This window comes from Cryptomeria japonica, chromosome 1 (assembly GCF_030272615.1).
Source record: "Cryptomeria japonica chromosome 1, Sugi_1.0, whole genome shotgun sequence".
Lineage (NCBI taxonomy): Eukaryota > Viridiplantae > Streptophyta > Pinopsida > Cupressales > Cupressaceae > Cryptomeria > Cryptomeria japonica.
The window spans coordinates 425627349-425650703 of NC_081405.1; the positions used below are offsets into that span (position 1 = coordinate 425627349).

A 23355-nucleotide genomic window follows, 5' to 3' on the forward strand; every position below is an offset into this window, starting at 1 on the left:
CGAATTTCACTGAAGTCGCGCGTTTTGCTTCAAATACCCGATTTTTGAAGGGCAAACAAAGGACTAAGTTCGCGAAATCCCACCAAATAAACTAGAAGGCTGAAAGGGTAAAAGCGTCTAAGTTCTCTAAACCCCCCCCCCCCCATTCTAGCCACAAATATCAAAGGAAAGAGGCTCACATTATCGGCTTGTAAGACGAGAGGGTTAGTCGCGCCAAGCCCCCATTCTAGCCGAGAGAGGAAGAAGATCGCGCATTTTAAATCAAAAGGCCGATAAACCCCTGAATCGCGCCATTCATCTCATAGGCCGACAGGAGGAGGATTCCAAAATCGCGCAAAGGCTCAACCTTTAGCAATCGAACAGCCTTTCACTATCAGGTAAGTCGGAATTTTCTCTTCAAAATGGTTTAAATTGTGCAAAGTGATCATGTTGTTTAACCTAGGGTTGAAATACGAAGTAAAAAATTCAAATTAATTTTGAAAACTTAGCACCCAGGAAATAATCAGCATTCAACTGTCGAGAATCAACCCTTCCAGCCGAAATTTGAGACTTAGGCAAAATTTAGGAATCCTGGCACAGTTACACTCAGAGAATGGATCCGGGGCATTAAGGCAAGAGGAAAGAGAATCAGCGATGATGTATTTGAAGTAACACGCAAAATACATTCAACCCGGCAAAAGATGGTGGAGGTAGAAAAAGAGTATGCCAAAATCTAGGAGACGATTGGCATGGCTCAACCACTCATGAGGGCTCTCTTCTAGACTCACACTCAAATTCCCACACTGCATACTATCCTAGATCCCCATGACATCAACACTTTCAAGGAATGGTATTGGATTATCTGCATGAAGATGGACATGGCGGACATCGTCAGAAAAACTCAAGAGGAGTGCAAGGAGGACTTGTCTGGTATTGAGAGCACCGGTGAAGATATCCTTAAGGCATTGGTCACTGAATGGAACAATAGCATGGGAGATGATGATGTAGTGTCACGATGGAATGGCAGGTTGAGGGCCGATAAAACTACATAATAAAACTACATACTTTGCGGAAGACATAGAATGCATCAGCAGGCTGCACACAGATATATTGCGTTTTAAGGATCATCAATCAGATTGGTGTGAGTCGCTGAAGATAGTGGACACTCATCTGGAGGGCACGCAATTCAAAATGTGTAATCCTCCTATTCCTTCTAGTAAGGAATTGTTCCCGATTTGCATGAGGTTTCAAGAATATGTTCGGAAATAGCACGTGGCAAACCGGGGCATCTGGAAAGGGTACTTGTGCGAGGAGATTGAATTTTTGGTGAAAGAATCTGCCTCGAGAAAGGAAAAAGTGCCTTCTTAAAAACGTATTTGTTTCTTTTAAATTCCAAATGCACTTTTCCAAGTTAAACTTCTTTGCAACTACCAAAAATCATTGCAGATTTTGAGCTCCGTGCAAGTGCACTTTTTGGGGATCAACTTTATGTTGGGTAGTTATCAGTTAGTTGGTAGTTGGTAGAGGATATTTTGTTCCTTATTAATAGGTATGGGCAACCATACTATGTAGGATGAATCTGGGCCACTTGTAAGATTAGATCTTGGCCATTCATTCATTTTTGAAAATCTATATAAGGGATGGTTTCTCCCTCATTTTGTAAGAAGTCTAAGATTGTTGCTGAAACTCTGGCGAAATTTATGCATAATTAAAGAAAATTAAAGTTGTCTGGTTTCCTTGTGAGGGCATGGTCTCCTTACTCACCATTTAATTTTCCTGTTATGTATTTTGATTTCAAATAGTATTTTTAGGATAATATTTGATAGAAACCTTAGTGTTCATACCATTAAGGATTGGCTGATTGCCATTTCCTCCTGCATGGTTAGTCTGACTCTGATCCAATTTATATGCTTAGTTCGGTTGTTAAACATCAAATGAATGAATGTCAGATTCTACATTTATGTTTAGTAACATGAAAATCCAACTCCCTTCGTAGATTGTACTAGATTTTACAGCATTGTGCTTTATTAGCTGATAATGTTAAATCTGGTGTTTTAAGGTTTCCGTCTATTTTCCTGAATACGCTATCTTAGGTAGATTAATTAGATATTTTCTCTCTCTTTCCCTTTCCTTTTTCCTTTAATTTTATCAAAGTCAAATCCATAACAGCATCATGTCAAAGATAAAATCTGATGGAATCAAAACTGTAGAGTCTTAGGGAACCCGTACGAACAAGACTGATTCTACCTAACCGTAAATCCCCTTTGTGTTTCCAGCAAAACACATCAAACCGTTGAGTTATCCTGCAGTCATGATCTAACAGTCGAAACATTGAGGTCATCCCCAATGATCAATCTAAACAGCATTAGGGATCTCCTTATTTCAAGAGATGATAGGATACTCAGCTAGTAAATTCTATTTTGTGTTGGCTGTATAGAGTTGTAGCGATACGATTTTAGCCACGTCAACAGAGCCTGCTACAAATAAGAGAATAAAGGCGCCATTACAAAAGGCATTCCAAAATAAATGCTAAGAGATTTATGATCAACACATTGTAAGATGAGTCTATCCAAATGATTTGGATTTCAACAGTGTCCAGCTCCACATTGACAATAAACCGTGAAGAAAATTAATGAGGCTCCTATAATGTCTAAAATATTTATTTTTTTTAATTTTCTGTTTTTTGTAATTTTCTAATATTTTTGAAACAAGCAAACAGAACAATAACTGAAAATGAAAACAATTTCTCCAAAACCCTTAATCAACTTTCCAAAAAAACATCCTTCGGTAGATCTGAATTGCACTACACCAAATAAGGGTTAATTGCAAACCCTAGGTGCTGAAACAAACAAATCTTAGAATACATGTGATAAAGGTCAAATTCACTGAGGATTAACTACAGATCAGCCATTGATCCTTATGAAGCAGTGCTGTGATGTATGGATCAGCCCCTGAAATGAGGAATGCCTTATGGTATTATCCAGTTTCTGCTGCAATCTACAGGCAGCTCTTTGGTGTAGATTTTTCCCTTAATTTTCTGATGCTGGCGGATCTGCAATCAGCCTCAAATAGTTATGAGATTTCAGATTTTTCCAAACCCTGCATGCAGACCTGAAAATGCATAAACCCTGACCACTTTCTAATGTGATCAGCCTTTACAATGGCCTGTAGTCCTCCTGGAAATCTAGTAACAGCAGTCTTGAAATCTTGGTACGATGTGGTTAGTTTCTTATCACTAGGCACAGTGATTCAGATCCCAATCCACTGCTCTATGGCAGCACCGGAAGATGTAGGACAGCAGCAGACAGTTACGATCGACAATTTATAACCTCTGGAATCTCCTCTAGTAGCTGTGCCCATGCAAATATCAATTGCCCTAGCTTGCTGATCTGTAATCAGCCCAGAGTATTTCCAATAACAGCTGTGGTTACTCCTGTGAATGATAGCGAGGGCTGTGAATGATCAATGGTACCCCAGACTCTTAAATTGTAAAGATCCCTTCCAAATCTGCCCTTAAATTTCAATTTTTTTATAGGCATTTCGTCAAAGGTTGGTGTGCAGGACTGGTTTGAGTTCTTTTCTGATTGCTTGTAGACTGTTTGTGATTGAGTTTCTTGCCAAATGTCATATGCAGGATACAGAATAAAAAGGGAAAGATGTATAAACAGAAGTACAACTATTTCTACTAGAAAACCGCTACACATTGCCTCTTATCAGACATATTTATATCCATGAACAGCACTGATGAAAATATTTCAGACTATTATATCACATAAAAATTACATTTCTGATTACAAGTATGATATTTTGCAAAAATAGTATCAGACAATTTGCCTTATAACTACACATAAACATGGTTTTCCTATATGGCCGAATTTGGCTGTTTCAATACTAAGGCTTGCAATTTTTTACAAATACAGAATTATGCAAATACAATTCCAGTAATTAGACATTCACGTAGATTATATATGATGATACCAGACCTATGAAGTATAAACAAGGAGGTAACTGCTCAATTCAGCTGATACATGGAATAATATGCCCCAATTAAGTCTGCTGCTCTGTTTGGGGAAGTATAAACCACGTCTGCACTGCACAGCGACATCATAAATACCTGTTCATCGCCTTCACCTTTAAACACCATCAACTCTCCTATTCGCTGCTTAAACCCCAGGTATATGTGGCAGTAAGGAGCCACGGATTTTTGCAAGCACAGCCCAAACTTAAACGGCAGCCAGAACTGGAAGCAAATGGTTGCCTCGTGATGTCTGGCTTCCACGACCAGCCCCACCATAGACTTCTGCAACGAATCACACCCCTGCGTTAGCCCAGTAGCGGCTCTGAATAAATCCACCTCCTCACGAAGTCTAGGGTTTCATCCAGGCTTCGCACTCCCAAAGGGGTTCCATCCTTGGGAAAAACTTCAATATCCGTTTTTCCTGAAAATAACCAGCTGTGCCTTTCAAAATGAACTCCTTCAATAAATAAAGAGTGCGATAGTTTCCAGCCCCAACAAAAAAACCCAATCATAAAGTTTGGTTAATAAAATATATTCCAACTCAAAATATGGGGTCCACCAAGGGCTAGCAAGGAGAAACATAGTAATCTGACTTTATCGCCCTTTTTAAAATCCCCATCCTTTAAAAAAATATAAACTTATTTTATAAAGTCACCTTATAAAGTTTGATATACCAAATAAAGTAACCCATAAAATAAGTTGTCAATAGATAATCAAAATAATCTTCATAAAAACCCCTTAAGCCAAAAACGCATTCCCTACACCAAATTAACCCACTGGAGTGTGAAAATGGGTTAATCTCGTCCCTTCAAGTGTTCATGGGAGAGAAGGGGACATTACATAAATCAACAATGGCATCCTTAGTACTTTACTGCAAACAATCTGCCCCAGTGGAAACTCATCACAAACACTCCAAAATTAGCTCAATGCAACCCGTGTGAGGATGCCCTAGAAGGAAATGACAGTTTTCATCCCCAATACCAAAAATGAAGTCCAAGAGGGTTTTCGTCCTCCCATACTTCCGAACAGCCAAAATTTTCCATCCTTGGATGCCAAAACTCAAATGCCAAAGCTTACAATGACAATATCAAACGAAACTTGATACCAAAAAGAGTTTGGGCACCCTCTTTATATACTTGTCAAAATTGGGTCCCCAATTATATTTCCCTCAAATCAGTATTTGAAAAAAAAAATTATTTTTAGTATTTATAATAATTTTTATTTTGATGTGTTCAAAAAAAATTTATAATAACATTTAAGTCACTTCTTAAATTAAAAATTACCCAGCCCAACTTAAAAGAATATTAGAATTGATTTCCCTTGCTTTTCCCTTTAGCCTATCGGAAATATTAACAGACTTGAAGTCTTCTTTGTGGCACTATTTCCGAAAAGGGGACATGAGAGCTCCAAGAGGGTACAAGGACTGAGTTTTTAGGTGTCCAACACCTTATTGACAAAGTAAATGAAACCTGTAGAAGAACATTTGTGGAAAGAAACAAGAGTGTCAATCATTTCAAATGGATGCAAATATGTCAAAAATTGGCCTTTGGAAAATGTGATTGCAATGTCCCTATTTTTTGAAGTTGTGGATAGTGAGAAGTATGTGAAGGATGCAGGATTTATTGCTGACATCTTCATAAGGGTCATTAAGTAATTAAGACCTGATAATGTTGTCCAAGTCATAATTGACAACACAGAAATGCAGAGCCAATAGTGGCATGGTGTAATGGTTAAGCCGTGTCGTTGTTGTTCTTGCCATCAAGCTTCAAACCCCATTGAAGTGGTTTTGTTGAATATTTAATTGGGGATGAGATCCCCCATTTGTGACCTCACAGGTTCATAGCTCTGGGTCAAAAGCATTTACCCCTTCTTTAAAAACAAAAAACACAAAAAAACGCAGAGCAGATAGCTTGTTAGTTGAGGCACACTATTCATACATCTTTTGGACTCTTTGTGCTATCCACTTGTTCACATGTATGCTACAAAAGATTGGCAACAAAATTAAATGGATCAAACAAGTGTATGCCAAGGCTAAAGAGATTCAAATGCTCATCAACAGCCACAACATGTCACAAGCAATATTCAGATCATTCTCAAATTTGAAGATACTAAGTGAAACTATACAATTTATGTTTCATTTTAGTAGTTTATTTTCAGAAAATAAGTACGTTTTATTCTATACTTTTATTTTTTTTCAATAGACTGTTAAGACCATTTCATCTCTAACATAGTAGTCTTGAAACAACTTTTGAAGGTATGGTAGGTTCTTTCTAGCATGGTTGTCAGCCAACTTTAGTCAATATGGAGGCAATCCAACACTAAGGGAGCAACAAGTATTAAACAAATAATACTCTACATTTTATGGAATATCTTCTTCGTTTTATTGAGTCCAGTTCTATTACATTGACATCTATAAGTCATGCTTGAGAGAGGTATCTAATGGCATTGACCATCATCATAAACACGAATGAGCAAGATCTTGATAAACTTTTTTAAATAAGTGCACACAATTCTCGTAGAGCTATGGAGCAAAATGAGCACCCCACTACATATGTTTTACCTTTACATTGACACGAAAATATAACGCTAAGATCTCTTCTTTGCCAAGGAGAATTGCACCAAACAAAGATAAGAATGTCAATGAATTCTATATGCTATCATTTGCTAGACTCTACCCTAATCCTAAGTTGGAAAATGTTGTTACAAATGAATTTATTTATTTTGTACACTCCAATGCTCAAAGTATTTCCACTTTTTATGACAAGTATAAAAAGCAGCTCACAATTGCAAGAACCTCCATCGCTAAAAATTCCAACATCTACGTTTTGGATCAAAGTGTTATTACAAGTAATTTATTTTTTATTTCAAACCTATCTAAATTTGAATCCCTTTTTCATTTTAAACTTTTTTTTTTTCAAGTTTGAAGTTTCATTTATAATCTTATAGCTCGAACTCTCTAACTTTGATTCAATAGGTTGTCAATTCATCTTCATCTGAGAGGAATTGGAGAACATGCTCCTTTATCCACTCAATAAAGCACAACTGATTAGCATCAAAAACAGTAAGCGGAATTATTTTATGTGCATTCCAACTTGGGCACTTGTTCACATACAGAAAATGCCTACAAGGAATGGGCAATGAAGCTGTGTGAAATAGAGCTAAAGAAAGCTGACTTGGACGCTTCCGTTGCCTGAAAAAATTCATTTTTTTAGGAGTAAAATAGCCAATGCATTTTCAGTGTGAATGCTAGTGGCACTACTTCTGGTTCTTGTAATCTGCCTACATTGTCTAATGTCAATGATGATAATGATGATCGTTATAAAGACTCATATGATGTTGATTGATAATTTTGTTATTTTAAGATTGAATAATAACTATTTAACATGACATTCCAATTTGACAAATTGACAAAGTAGGTTTTTTTTTAATTTTTATTCTGATTTTTGTTTATTGTGTGCATGTTATGTGGTATTCTAAAATTAATTCTTGTTTTTAGGCTGCACATGTATATATTTATTGTTTTTTGTGTGGTCATAATCAAAATGAACCCAAATACCCTAACCCAAACTTTATATACTTTTTACATTATATGCATTATTATATATTGTATAACATAACACAGCCATAACAAACACAAGGGAAAAAAAATCAGCAACTTAACTATTTTCTAACAAACAAATAACTATTTTCTAACAAACAAATACAAGGCAGCAAGTTTAATAACCAAGTTTCAAAGTGAACAACTTAAGGTTCGTGTTGTGAGTTAGTGATTACTGATCAAGCAAGAGAAGAAGAAGAAGAAGATGACAATGTCAAGACCATTCAAATAAACAACTAGAAGGAAGGAACAAATACTGCAGCTCCAGATCTTTCATTTTAAGGGGTGGTAAATTTCAATATTCAGTCCTGCAAAAGACAAGTTGATGAAAAGAAGCCCAATTTGACTTAAGCAGCTTGAGCTTTACTTCATTGCCACTTGCTTGGAAGTGTCCTAGTCATTAGGAAACATGGGATTGTTGATATTGAAACAAAGCCCCCATGAAGAAAGGGAAAACCTTCAAGGAATTGAGACACAATTCCATCCAATTGAGCGTGGAGAAGACAAGTTCATCAAATGACATTACATCTGCAAACATGAAGGCAAAGTATGCTAGACTGCACCATCTAATTCTAGAAGCAAACAATTGTTTTTGGTATTTCCATGGACCCACATACTGTAAAATACCTTGGAGGGTTATAAGACAAGCATATGTCTATATAGTATAACATAACACAACCATACCAAATCCAAGAAAAAAAAATCAGCAACTTAGCTATTTTCTAACAAACAAATACAAGACAGCAAGTTTATTAACCTAGCTTCAAATCAAACAACTTATGATTTCTGTTGTGAATTAGAAATTGCTCATCAAGCAAAAGAAGAAGAAGAGAATGTAAATTTTGAAAATGAAATCTGATATAAAACAAAAAATTAGTTCTTGCCTTTAAAATCTCAATACGGCCTTCCAATGAAGGCTTAGGGATATAAATTTTCCGATCAAAACGTCCAGGTCTCACTAGTGCTGCATCAAGAACATCTGGCCTGTTGGTGGCAGCAATAGTAATCACATCTCCTTTCCCTTCAAATCCATCCAAGCATGTAAGAAGCTACAGTAGCACCAGATGTCGCATTAATTTTGCACAAAAACAAAATATTATAATTTTCCATTAGCATACATTACTTAGGAAAGGGATGCATTTAAAACCTGATTGACTGTGGCATCACGCTCTTGTCCTCCAGAACCTTTAACGATACCACGAGTTCTTCCAACAGCATCCAGCTCATCAATGAAGACAACAGAAGGAGCCTAAAATGAACATTCAGATCAGTTAAGAGTACTTCCAAATGAATTTTACTAAATTTTCATACACCTAGAGTGAATTATCCTCTACATGAAAATTATCAAAATAACAATTTGGCCAACCAAGGAATTGAAATTGACTAAAATAAATAACCTTCAATCACTCGTACAAATCATTTTAAACAATACCCATGACATTTTCCTTATATTTTTGAGATAGCAACATGCAAATAAATTAAATTATTTTGCAAAGATGCTCAGAAGGACAAGAAAACAAAAATACAAACCATAGCCCATCCATTTGTTGAAAAGCATGAACCTGCAATATGTCAAACTTAGGACCTTCAATTGAAATGCTGGGTGCTCTACCACTGAACTTTTGCCCTATCAATGGTACTTTTTTTTGGAGTGTGGGAGAGTTGATTGAAATTCAGACACCTTCCTTCCCCCACCCAAAGCCATGCACCAGCTTGAACTTAACTAGCCTGACTCTGATGCAATGTTGAAACACATGGATCGGCATGGACTCAAACCTAGGACCTTCCATGAGCATGCATATGTGCTCTATCACTGATCTACATGCCTCTCACAAATTCTATTTTTTCTGAGTGTGGATCGAATTTCCAACACACTTGAATTTATCTTAGAAACAGCTACAAGACATCAATTCGCCACAGAAAAGTGCAATACGTAGTCCTATGTCTATCGATAGCTCCTATCACTAGAATGAGAATTTTTTATCATGTCCACTACAACATTCCCTTTGATGGTTTTGGCTCTCCAACCAAAAGAGTTTAGAACTCAGAACCCTGATATGCTACTACTCTACCAAAAGTAATTATTTCCTTTGTTCCATGTTTTACCATTTACTGTTTAGTCAATTTTCAGAGGCAAGGGTTCTTTCTATTCTACTATTCTCTAATGTAGCTGAGTATCCAATTAAATAAAATAGTTTGCAAAGCTGCTCAAAAAGGATAAGGTAGAAAAAAAGAAAAATTCATAGCATCCATTCGTTGAAAACCATGAACCAGCTATATCTAGATTTTATGACATTCTATTGAAATGTAAGAGTGCTCTACCACTGAACTACTGCCTCCTTGCTGTCTCTTTTTATTTTGGAGTGTGGGACAGTGGATTGACCTTTGCACAACTTACTTCATTCCCCCTCATTTATTCCCCACAAAAGCCATGCATCAACTTGAGCTCAATTAGCGTAGCTCTGATGCCAAATTGAAAAATGTGTCAGCTAGGACTCAAACCTAGGACCCTCCATAAGCATGCTTGCATGCTCTACCACTGAGCTGCTCAAACCTTACAAATTCTTTTTTTCTAGAGTGTGTATTGATTTTCCAAAGCTGTTGAATGAGAAAAAAATTTCTAGAGTGTGTATTTATTTTCCAAAAGAGTACAATACTTAATCCTATGTCTATGGATGTCACCTAACACTATAATGAGAATCTTTTGTTATGTCCACTACCGCATACACTTCGATAGTTTTGAATCTTTTTTTCTTTTGTTTGCATGGTTCTCCTACCAAAAATGTTTAGAAATCAGAACCCTGATACACCAACATTCTGTCAGAAAGCAATCTATTTCCTTTGTATCTTATTTTAGTATTTTGTGTTAGGTTAATTTTCAGAGGCTAGGGTTCTTTTTATCCTAATACTTTCTCATCTCAAGTCCCATTGACCTAATTTAATTGTTAATGGACAGTAATTTATATTTTCTCTCTATTTATATACAAACCTGTTAAGAGTTTCCATTCTAAGTTTACTTCCTTCTCTACATTTCACACAATGTTTCATGCATATGCAGGTTCAAACTCTACAGCACTGCTCCAATCATCTAAAGTTAAACATCAATATACAAATACCGTGCACACTCTAGGTATCATTATGAAATTCATTTTCTACAACAATTTGAACAGGAAAACAGGATGACCATTTCCTCAAAGGAAGTTACTTGGAAAGGTGATTTGTTGATGTGTTGGTTCCCAAATCAACAAAATGTTAAAACCCAAAAACTAGCCAGGTTTCATGATTAGCTTTAACACCAAACTTGGCCAATTGACAAGAACTACTCAAGAAATGAGTAATTCCCCTACACTTCAAGCTCTGCAGGACCTAGACGGGTAAACCTTTGCAATATATATGGATTTCAAACAATTTATGACAGAAATTGCATATAACAGATGACTCTGAGCATGTTTGGCCAAAATACATAAAACTTAATCCAGAATTGGCTCTATTCTAGTTATATATTCCAGAATTGGCTCCATTCTAGTTATATATCATACATGCCTATCTGAGAGTAAAAACCCTACTCTAACTCTACTCTTACAAACATGAAAGGTGAAATTGATTTGAATAATGGATGTATTCTGAGAATGAATTAAGCCATGCGTAGATCAGTGCTTATCCTAGGGCATGGAGTCAAACAAGAGAATGCAAACAGAATTCCATCAATAAACACAATACAACCAGTAGATTTTATTTTGTTAATGCCTGAGATTAACAAATCTGCTCATGTTATCACAAAATTCTTCTTAAATATCCAAATTGTTCATTTAACATCACTGCAAGTTGTTTAAACTTTAAAGCAATTTAATCCTTCCCCTAGAAGGAAGCAACAAACAACTAACACAAATCAGGAACACTGAGGAGATGAATTCAAGACATCCTTGATGCATTGCATTTCAAATGAAGCTGAATGTTCAATCATGGAAACAATTTTGTAATATTATCAATCCTCTACACAAACTGGCTTATTATTTACCCATGAAATCATATATCTACAATCAACAAGTCCTATCCTTAACTCTAAAATTCAGCATTGTTTCTATGCACAGAAAACTTAAGACAAAACTTCAGAACCCTTGAAAATGAGAAAGAAGAAGAATATATGGAAGAGGAAGAAGCTCCAGATTCGTCTGATGGCTGCCATATGTCTTCTTCCCAAATCTGATCTGCTGACGACACCTATCTCTCCTCTTTCATCTCTCTGCAACTGAAAAAATACTCTGCCTTTTCAATATTCTGATCTACACCTTTCCCATTGTTTTAACTGAAAACATTCCCCTCTTGTTTAATTTCCCATGCAACACTTGGCAATGTAAAATTGCTTCAGCGCTTTCCAATTTGTAAAAAAAATCATTCATTGCAATTCCCCCTTTCATCTTACTTGCAGCTGCAAATATTTGTCAATTTCTATTTACACTCATTCCCGTAATAATATTTTCAAATTGTGAAAATGTTTTTATTACACACCATATTTCCTTAGACAAAATAATACTACTAAGTATTATTTCTCTTGCTACTTCTCATTTGTTTTCTCCTGAGAAAAATTTCATCTCAAATGAGATAATCATAGTGCAACATTTAGTGAAACAATTCCTTTGTTAGTAAAAGCATTTACCCCTGCTCTGTTTGAGTGAAAACTCAGTTAGCCCCTTAGCAAATTTGTAACTATTTCTTTAGAAAATTGTAATTACCAAAGTGGCCAATATTCAAATGTGACACTCATATTTCACCTCTGGGTAAAAACATTCTACCTAGTAAAAGTGACCATACCTTTACTTTGTATTTTCATCCCACAGGCAAAATAAAGCTCTTGAAGGAGATCCTCATATCTGGAGAAGACAAACTCTATCCCCTCTTATTGATTCACTCTCCACATGCTTTTATTTATATTTCTCACTCAGAGGTAATCTTTGTAAAAATGTCTTCACCTTTATAAGAAAATAGAGTTGATTCTAAATCTTACCTGCAGTTCTTTTGTAAACCCATTTTATTTCTTCACTCTAAGCATATTTCCACCAATATTATTGTGCTCTAGATGGGTAATATTTTCATCATTGATTGGAGCTCCTCTACTATCTGAGCCAGGCAGAGCTTCCATGGATTGGGTGTGGAGAATGATGGGGAAGGGCGTAGCTTCTGGTTCTATGCCTGCCAATTAGCATTTGCTTGAAACTTTCTGAAGTATCTTCAACAAATTCATTCTGTGCACATTTTGCAATCGCCTTTCTAAGACCACATTTCAGTGAGGTATGATGATAAAAAGTTCTCGTGCCTTGTCTGCATTTCCACATTATGTATACACCTCTACGTATACCCTGTTCAAAAGCTTCCATATTGGCGCAGGCAGGGAGGGCAATGGCTTCACACCTGCCAAACACATTCGCTTGAAAGTTTTCTTTTTAAAACCTTTTTAACTAATTTGCTTTGTGCTGATCCTGCAATCAACGCACTTCATGAGATGACATCACTTTGAGGCACAAAAATATTTCACATGCCATGTCTATGCTTTGGCAGCTGTCCATACTCCTTTTGCAGAGCTTCCACATTGGCATGGGCAAGGAAGATATTGGAAAAGGCGTGGAATTTGGATTTACTCCTACCTATCGCATTTGCTTGGAAGCCTTTAAAAACCTTTTCAACAAATATACTTTGTGCAGCTCCTACGTTCATTGCAACCATGAGATGACATCTCTTCGATGCATCTACCAAACAACCCACAAGCCTTGGTTGTGATTCCTCATTTTGGTGTATGCCAGGGCGATTGCAATTACAGCACTTGACAAAAATGCTCCACGCCTTGATGGATGCACATACACTATTCCAAAGTCCACGTACAAGCGTGTAGGATGTTGGCAAAGGGTTGCGGAATTTGGTGTAACACCTGCAAATGCATTTGCTTGAAGGATTCTAAAGCTTTTTCCTCAAATCCATTTTGTGCAGACCACGCAATCATTGCATATTATGAGAGCACAATGCTTTGAGGTGTTTTCAAACAACTCACAGGCTTTGTGAGCGCTTTCACATTTTGCATATATTTTTGGCAATTGCAACTACAGCATCTGACAAAAACCCTCTATCCTATAATATGATTTGATGGATGCACACGCTACTCCAAGGCTCCCATCACAAGCACAAACAGGGAAGATGTTCGCCGAGGTCATGGTGTCTGGTTTTACGCCTGCAAATAAATTTTCTTAAAAGACTTCTACAGCTTTTTGACAGATCCATTTCATGCATATCCTCGATGGCATGGCAAATCAAATGCCCATATGAAACGGAGGAATGAAACCAAAGAATACGCAAACCCTAATCCCTCTGTCGAATTAGGGCAAGAGACTCCTTACTCGGAGCTCACTGAAGCCCTTTTCATTTTTCACCGAGTGCCAAGAAATATGTCCTTTTGCCATGTTTTATATGAGTGGGCCCACAAAACTCTTCATTCAATTTTCAACTCGACACTCGCTGGGATTAAAAATTACCTTTGCTGAGCACCCAAGAAAACCATTTGCTGAGATGCATTATGGTTGAAGGGCCCCACATTGAAAATGTCACTTTGCAATTCAAGAATACACATTAATAATGTTTTAAAACATTATAAAATAATGATTTTAAAATTTATTTAAAACCTTTATCTATGGCCCCTATAAGCATACTCAAGGTGAACATGATTTATTGAACTTTAACATTACCTTATATCCCTATTTCTCGCAAATGTGTATTATTATTTAAATCGCAAGAATGATTTAAATAATAAAATATTTAAATCAACCTTGAGAAAACAACTGCAATGCCATGAAACAAGTTGGGTCCCTTGTGGGCCCGACCTAAAAAAATTTCATTTGCAAACAACTGGCCCCAGGAATTTGACCTGAAACCACTTCAATGTGCATTCGGATCAACAATGTGAAGAGTATAGCCACTGAAATTTAATTTTCTGACCCTTTTGTTCAATGCCCAAAATGAGCTCAGAGCCTCTAGAAACGCTTGCAAAAACTGATCGAATGGCAACATGAGACCATGGCAACTGACAGACATGTAGACTGATATGCTGGGAATCACATTGCAAAATGGATTTACATGACGCTGTCTGGAGTGAGAGATTTTAATCCTCAAAGTTGACTACTTAGTATTTTCTGCACTGGAACCTGCCAGAACCCTTTCAAACCCTGTTTCAAATGCATTTTGAAAAATAGCAAATGATGTCATGAAGATCTGAAAACTTCCATATGAGATCATTAGACTACAAAGAATTCAGCGGACCAATGGGTTTGATGTGCAGGTCATTGGGTTGAAAGATAAAAATCAAAATGTTGGGCTACTTTAATGGCTTTAACACTGGTTTATCTTTAAATTTAAATAATCTGCATTTCATTTTGACCTGGGAAAGACATCAAACGAAATCTGAGGGCTCTACAAACTGGCATGCAAGCTCATTAAGATATAGGGAGTCATAGAAAAATGTGGGCTTGCTATGAGAATCATTTGGATGCAAGATTTTAAATCCTCACTAAAAACATTTGTGTAAACAGTAAAACACTGCAAACTGCAAATGATTTGACCTTGGTAAACATGTCAAATGAAGTCTCGGGGATCTGAGAATTGGCTGAGGGGTACATCAATATGTTGGCAATACATGAAAAGTATTGGTTTGTCATGACAGTCAACCGGATGTGGAATGCAACCTCCAAAGTAGGCTACTCGGACAATTTCGAAAGTGCACATCATGTAGATGTGGTAACCCCTCAAACTAGGTGCTTGAAAAATGAGTTTAATCTGATCATGGGAGACTGCAAGCGAGCATATGCACTTAATGATAGCATGTGAACACATTCCCAAACCCGTTTCTCATAACATTCAACTGGCTTCAAAATGTAGCTCTCCAAAGTGAGCTACTTAGGCAAAATTTACGAGTGTATCGCTGGGTGTTGCAACTAACTTTTCGTCATAGGCACTTCAAATTTTTCCCAAATTTGAAGGTGCCAACAAGTTGTAGCTTGCAAGGTTATCCATAAAAGCATGTTGAACCACTCAGATCATGATAGAAGCCACTTTCTCAGTTTTCTAAGATGTGTTTTTTTCTAGTTGTTGGTTTCAACTTCCAAGGAGTACAAAGGTCCAGAGTAGCCAGAAACTCCTTTGCCCCTCCCTGGGTGCGCGTATCCTCGTATCCAAAATGGATACGTATCTAATACGGCCCGGATACGTATCTGATACTGTACCCATGTGTGCCCAAAAAACCTTGATTTTCCAACCGTGCCGAATACTATGTGATTTGATGTTTTTAAAATTTGTCCTAAATCTTCCTAATTTTCATTTTAAAAAAACTTTATTCATGCATTTTTTTTAAAATGATATTAGCAAAACCTACACCAAATGAGAAAGACAAATGAAATGTTTTTCTAGTTCAGTGACCCATTTTTTGGGTTATCTTTCAATGCAACTCTACTATTTTTGCATGTTGTAAATTTGTTAAGTCAACTTATAATTATGTATGTAGCAGTTACGTGTCTATATGGCTTTTGAAGTAATGAAAATCTCCTATAATAACTTAGAAAATTGTGTTGAATATATGCGTATGTGTTTTATATGAATGTTGTATCCAGCCGTATCCATATTGGGGGTCTTAAAAAATGGCCGCATCCATATCCAATAACGTATATGTATTTGTATTCGTATCTGTGTCCATGCAACTTTGCAAAGGTCACTACCAAGTGTGGTGGTGACTCTTGGTCCTCTCCAAGAACCCTGATTTACTACTTTTATTATGTTTTCAGCTTTGTGTATCAAAAAGCTACACGATAGTTTGATTCAAATCTTTTAATCGGAGTAAGTAGCATGCACCTCTCCTACAGAGATTGCCCATTTTGTCTAAGCTCCCAGTTGAAATAAGTATCTAATTGGTTCGTATTGAGTAAATATCAATCTTGTTTTGTTGGAGTTTCATTTAATTTCTACTTAAAATAGATTAGGTTTCTCAAAAAATGGCTTCAAAGTAGCATTCATTTCTTGCACAAGTTGATCTCCATAAAAAAAAGGTCTAGAAAGTTCACTTTGGATAGAATGACATAATTCATGGTGGCTGATGAGATTCTTGATCTACAATCTAATAGCTTCCAAGTTTTTACCTCCTATTGCTAAAAGGGAAGCTAACTAGGATTAGTCTTCCATGGAACATATCCAAAGAAATACATAACCAAGAGGACTATCACTACACCATAACAAAATTTGTATCATCAGTCCCTTATCTTCACTAAATTCTTCAAACATTCCTTGAGCGTGGTTGAATACAGGTCAAAGGGCTTCCCAAACTCAATATGTCAAAAGAAATATTCAGTGCAATACTCAGTGAAGAATCCACCATGCTTGAATGATAAACCCTCCAAACTACCATTTTGTAGTGCTATGACACAAGGGATTTGCATGTAATCAATTGGTAAAGTGTACATCAATTGTAACAAACAAATTTATCACAGCCTGCATCATTATTGGATTCTTCTTGTTAGTCACAGGTATCATGTCCATTGAGCATCATCCTCGTTAATCAATGAATTTTCTCCTTGACTATCATAGAGTCTTTGTCCAAAATCTACAGACTTGAAGTTCTACGAGGCACAACTTAAATCTACTTTGATTTGCTTCAAGAAGTTCAGATATGCAAAACAAATAATAATTCAAAATAACTTTTATAAGACCATTAATAGCAATTATCTTCCAGATGCAATGTTTTTCATTTTTGAAATACAAAACTGACTATTCTTCTGTGAGGGCTAAATGATTGACTTTTACCATTGTAAATCAAACTAACAAGAAACTTCATTAATTTTGGCAACGATCAGAAATCCCCATATAGATCCAAAGCATGCTCCATTATGAAAACCTCCCTTAACCAAGATAGATGAGCTCGAACCTCCTGCCAGTGATGGGATTAGTCATTTCTACTTATCTATTCATAAATTATTCTACAAGTAGTTAGGGTAAACACCACATAGGAGATTCAAACACTTCATGTCTAAGTGAAAAATCTTCTGGTATAGAATTGACCTCAAAACCATTTTTCAACATCATTAATTCCTTTTCTAAATTTTACTACCTCTTCAATTTCACAAATAGCTATAAGTTTATAGTTTAACTGTTCCACGAAGTTGTTAATGTTTATGTCCTTACCTAAGATTTTTAAAGTAAATTGACCCACAATCCACCCACTCATTCTTCAGTAATTCTATCAAGCTCAGTTTTAACACCAACTAAATTATCTTTGATTCTCACCTTATCTCTACTAACAATTCAGATTAGTGATCTTCATTTTTATATGTTCATCCTACCAAGTTGTGCACCTAGATTTTAAACTTGATGCCTCAAAAGGCCACTAATTATGACTTTCATTGTTGCAGTCACTGAAATAAATTGATTGTTATATTAACGAAGGAGAGGAATACTCCTTATATAAGCAATTATAGAAGATCTTTCCATGACGGAAATGATCAAGAACTAAAGACAGAATATAAAGATTCTAAACACTAATTGACTGATTTACAAAATAAAAAAGTTACTAAAAACTAACTAAACGACTTAAATATTACAATATTACTCTAATACCCTCCCTTAATGGTCACTCTACTAACTACCATGCAAAAGACTTGTCTAGATTAGCTGGTCTTTTGCCATGAATGCATAAAGGTTGACCCCTTCTCCTTTGAATGCTTTGTGACATGAGCATGATATTGAGACCCTCCCTAGTTGGATTTTTGATCAGTCAACCAATTTTTGAAGAACTTTTTCATACGACCAAGTTTACCACAATAGTGGCATGTGATAAATTTCAGAATCTTTGAAGAATCATCAGGTTTGCCTTGTCCTTTCTACTGAGTAGACTCGCCTTTGCCTTTGTCCTTGGCAGTAAAAGCCTGTTCCATACCGGTTGTCTCGCTGCTACCAAACTGCTTCTTCCACCTGTCCTGCTGCAAGAGCTTGTTACACAGTTCATAAAACTTCAAATCAACATTGGTGGAGGTAATGTTAAGAGTTTCAATGAAGTGCTCATAGGGTCGTAGTAAGCTTTTCAACGTGATAACCACCATATCCTCTTCTTCCATCTTGCAACCAAAGACCTGTAGTTGATCACGAATGCCTTTGATATTCATCAAATGATCCTACAAAGACATCTTGTCATCCATCATAATCAAGAACACATATTATTAAGGAAGAAGGCTATGCCTTTATCTGATGTCTCATGCAAATCCCTCAAGTGAGTCTAAATTTGTGTAGCAATCTTCCTAGACAGCACTTCTAGATGCATCTCATCGATGACTAATAACTTGAGCAACTGTGACGTCCCCATCCTTTACACATCATGGCAACCAAGTTCTTCAATTTTGTGAAGTCTCTGGAGAGACAAAATTGAAAAGCAAATCAAAGGATCATACATATGTGAACAGTTCCATTGCAGGCCACTAATGGGTAACTAGATTAGAAGACTTATGTAAGAAAAGTGATAAGTAAAGACTGGAACATTGATAGGAGGGTGTAATGTCCTCATCTAGTCAAAACATACATTCTAAAGATTAGTTCTATAAGCATCGTTGATTGAAGACATTCAAATTTGGGAAGTCTCCTATGGAGACGAATTTGAATGTAAAATCCAAACTTGTAATAGCAATACTAAGATGGTTGACCATAAAAGCAATAACCAAGAAGAGAATATGAATGATACAAACCATTGGTATCAAACAAAGACATCTCAAGATGCAGCAATTAAATACAAGGAGAATGAACGATCAGAATTTCAAAAACTTATCTTTGACTATGGTAAACAAACACTTAGAACTTAGAAGTCTCTAAAAAGCTTTGACGTAGCATCAATATTCTCATAATCATTTACACGTTAGAAATCAGCAGCAAATACACTTAGTGAGTATATCGAGCTTGAAGCCAAAAATCACCACCCATAAAGGGAATTAGCAAAACACACCAATTATATTTTATATTCTATTGTGCTAGGCAAGAGATTATGTGTGAGTGATTATCACCGACAGTTCAATCGAGGACAAATTACAATACCACTAAGTATGGTTAATAGCTAATAAATATTGAGGATATCAGTGATATAGTTTCGATATTTATAAGTAGCAGCGATACATTACCAAGGTTGGAATTAAGTCCTGCGTTACAGGAGGAGTTTGCTTCGTTTACCCACATTGAATCTCATGGGTAGGAAACAGTACAAGCAAGGAGGAAGACTTTGTCAATCATGGAATATCGCAGTAGACAAACCAGATAAACATCGACTAAATAAACTTGGAATAGATATATGAGCAACCAGCAATCATTAAACATAAAACAAGATACAAATGATCATGATATTATAGATAGATATAATGCAGCGATGGAAACAAAGACTATCAAATGGCCAGCGATTCCTTAATAAACCATGATATTCAGTATTAATAGTAGTAGAGAAGTCAGTGATTAAGAATCATTAAGCATGATTATCATTACCAAGAGGAACAATGCCTTAAAGAAGAATATAACTGTCATTAAAACAAGTTCATAACAAAGGACATATCTCTTGAGAAAAGTCACAATCTTCCAAACCAAGAAGCAGATATAAAGTCATCAATAATCATAGGGAGAGAGTACAGGGATTGTGTTTTATCTTATTTCTTATTCTAGTTGGAAGAGCTCGAAGTGAGCAAGGCTGAAAGCCCATAATTGGGTGCATATACCAATCAGATTTATATCAGAGACAGCCCCATCGGCATTGCAAGTACTCATTGCCAAGATCAGAAATCGCATATTATATAATCATCGCAAGTGATTATATCCATACCAGAAACAGCAGCCACTTTAAGCGATACTACCTGTCATACATTGGCATATATTAAGAGTCGTATTAGAGACAGCAGAATACATATTGCTTTAAGCAATATCATATTTCATTGCATATTCATATTGCCATACTTGACATAGCAGAGATCCTAAGAGATCATTGCACTTAGTGCATATCAAATCAATTCACTTTGAGCATATATAATACTGTATATATCAGAAATAGCAAGTGATATTGTTCTTATTCCCCATTACATAGTTTAATTGCAAAGATTAGATAGTGTAAGTGTGAGGAGTTGAAGTAATTGTGCCAATATTCTTAGTTATCTTAAAGGGGACATTACAACAGCACAACCGCTTTCACGATTATGTTTATCAAACTTGTCCCAGTCTTTGCCTGCCACTGTGGGACGAGCAGAATTAACCAGAACAATCTGATCTAGGCACCAGTAACCAAAAATGCAAGGTTGCACCGAGACGGGGGGTACTTGGAGACTCCGGAGACTGGTACCGGTATTTGTACAGCTATTTTTCGAAATAGGAGACGGGGGTACTTGGAGACACCAATTTTATAAAAAAAAATTAGTATTTTATAGAAAATTTGAAAATAGATGTATGTTTGTAAAACTAATTATGAATATAGACAATGTATAAGGAAATTGAACGCAACGGCCCAAACCAACAAGTTGAATATTTCAACACTGCAAATCTTTTTGCTATTATATGTGATTATATATATGATAATGTGAATATAGATTTATATATATAAGAATATGAATATAGATATACTCACAAGAATGAGGAAAGAAAATGTATATCATAGGAAAATTCCCGACTCTCAAGGATCTAAAAGAATCCATCCCCATTGTGCATACCACAAAGTCTACATAAAGGAATTAAAAGAACAACGACAAGAATATAGAAAATATGAATATCTTTTGAGTTTTGCATCGAATTGCAAATAGTTGAATGGCAAATACTTGTCGTCTTGTTAGCTCACGTTGACTCCTGCTTTGCGTTGGCTTATGTTTTCTCTTCTGTGGTGTGTTTATTTTCCAACTCTCTGGTGCATTTAACTTATAATTTTTAGGGGTTTTTGTTTTATTTGTGTAGGAGTCAACGCCTTTTGGATGGGAGACAGCGAGAGTCTTCTGGAGACCGCAGTTGAAGTCTCTTGCAGTTGGAGACATTTAAGGAAAGGTCTCCGATACTGTGACGTGTCTCAAAGACGTCGGAGACGGGTCTCCGTGCAACTATGGAAAAATGGTAAGCATCCTTTGTTTCAAAGCATTGTAATTCTTGTCGTTGAACCTCTAGGCGCCTTCCAACATGATGTTGGGTAACGCAGCCATCCTTCCTGCTATTCGAAGACACGGAAAACGAGATAAAAATCAACTCCTCAAATACCTTCAAATTTGGTTAATTAAAAATCTTAAAAAAACTTAAACCAACAATTTGTTTTTAAAAAATCGTGCAAAAACACTTTCTGAAGCAACCCAAGTCTGATTAAAAAAAAACAAAAAATTTGCAAAAACTCTTGTGTGCCCTAGAAACCCTAGACACACAACATAGTTTTGTGAAAAATCGTCAAAAACCCTTCACTGCTTCGGAGAAAAACAGTAACACCCATGATTTTGTAAAGAAAAAAAAAGTGCAAAAACTTAGTTCGCCTTAGACACAGAAGATAACCCACAATTTTTGAAAAAATCGATAAGAAAAGCAAAACTTAAAATCTGGCACATGTCTGGAAACCCTAGTTGCAGAAGACATGCAAGAGAAAACACGCGATTTTGTAAAAAAATGTGCAAAAACAGAAGATAAAATCATGCAGAAATGGATCTTGGAAAAGTGGCAATTTGCAAAAAAAGACCCACCCATCACGAGCAGCAATAAGAAACCCACGATTTTTCTATAAAAAAAAATCATGCAAAAACAATGGAGAAAGACAGTACCTTACCAAAACCCTAGCTGTGCCAAAAAACAAACTGTAGAGACTTCCCATGCAAACAAAATCGCTAGAAAACTCACAACATGACACGAGAAGAGAAACACAAAGTAAAAACCCACGATTTTTCTTTAAAATCATTCAAAAATATTAGAGATAAAAGTCGCATGATTTTTCAAAGGAAAAAAATCCGCAATTTTAAAACATAAAACTGCCACAATTTTCAAAAACAATGCTTGAGAAAATCCCAAGAAAAAGACCACGATTTTTATTATTAAAAAATCGATCAAAAAACTTATGTCAATCAAAAGACCTCGATTCTACAGACAGAACCCACGATTTTGTTTTTAAAGAAATCAGGCAAAAAACTACAAAAAAAATCCTCGAAAATTCCAGGTAAGGACCACAAATTAAAAAAAATTGCAAAAAAAGAACCTATGCTCTAATACCATGAAATGATAAATGATTGTTATATTAACAAAGGAGTGGAGCAATTACTGAAGATCTTTCCATAATGAAAACGATTGGGAACTAAAGACAAAATAGAAAGATTCTAAATACTAAATAACTTACAAAGTAGAAAGTTACTATAAACTAACTGAACAACTTAAATGACCATTATAAGAAGCTAAATATTACAATATTACTTTAATAGTCACCACCAACCCATCCTAGGTGCTTTTTCAGCTTGAAAAATATTTATTCTTTTCAAATTTTCTGTTCTTTTATCTTTTGCTTTCTTTGTTGTTTTCTTCTTTCCTATATTTGTTCTTTCTCTTGGGCTAAATGGAAGAGCTTTGGCTTGGTGCCATTTGTATACTATTTCATCAAGTTTTCATGAAGGGTTTCCATCTTAGTTGTCATTCAAAAGGCTATGGTCAATCACAAACATTCAAAACCACCAGACATAAAATTCTTTACACATAGCTAATAATTTTTCTGGAGAAC

The 23355-nt window shown here is 35.9% G+C and overlaps 1 protein-coding gene across 1 annotated transcript in view; it reads right to left on the minus strand.

Moving 5' to 3' along the window:
* The window catches only part of LOC131065147 (probable inactive ATP-dependent zinc metalloprotease FTSHI 2, chloroplastic), a 193644-nt gene that overhangs the window by 134432 nt on the left and 35857 nt on the right, over positions 1 to 23355 (minus strand). The window contains exons 3-4 of the mRNA XM_057999587.2: positions 8743 to 8844; positions 8480 to 8644 (exon numbers count right to left, since the gene is read on the minus strand). Coding sequence (XP_057855570.2) covers positions 8480 to 8644; positions 8743 to 8844 — 267 coding nt within the window. The remainder of the gene's footprint in view (positions 1 to 8479; positions 8645 to 8742; positions 8845 to 23355) is intronic.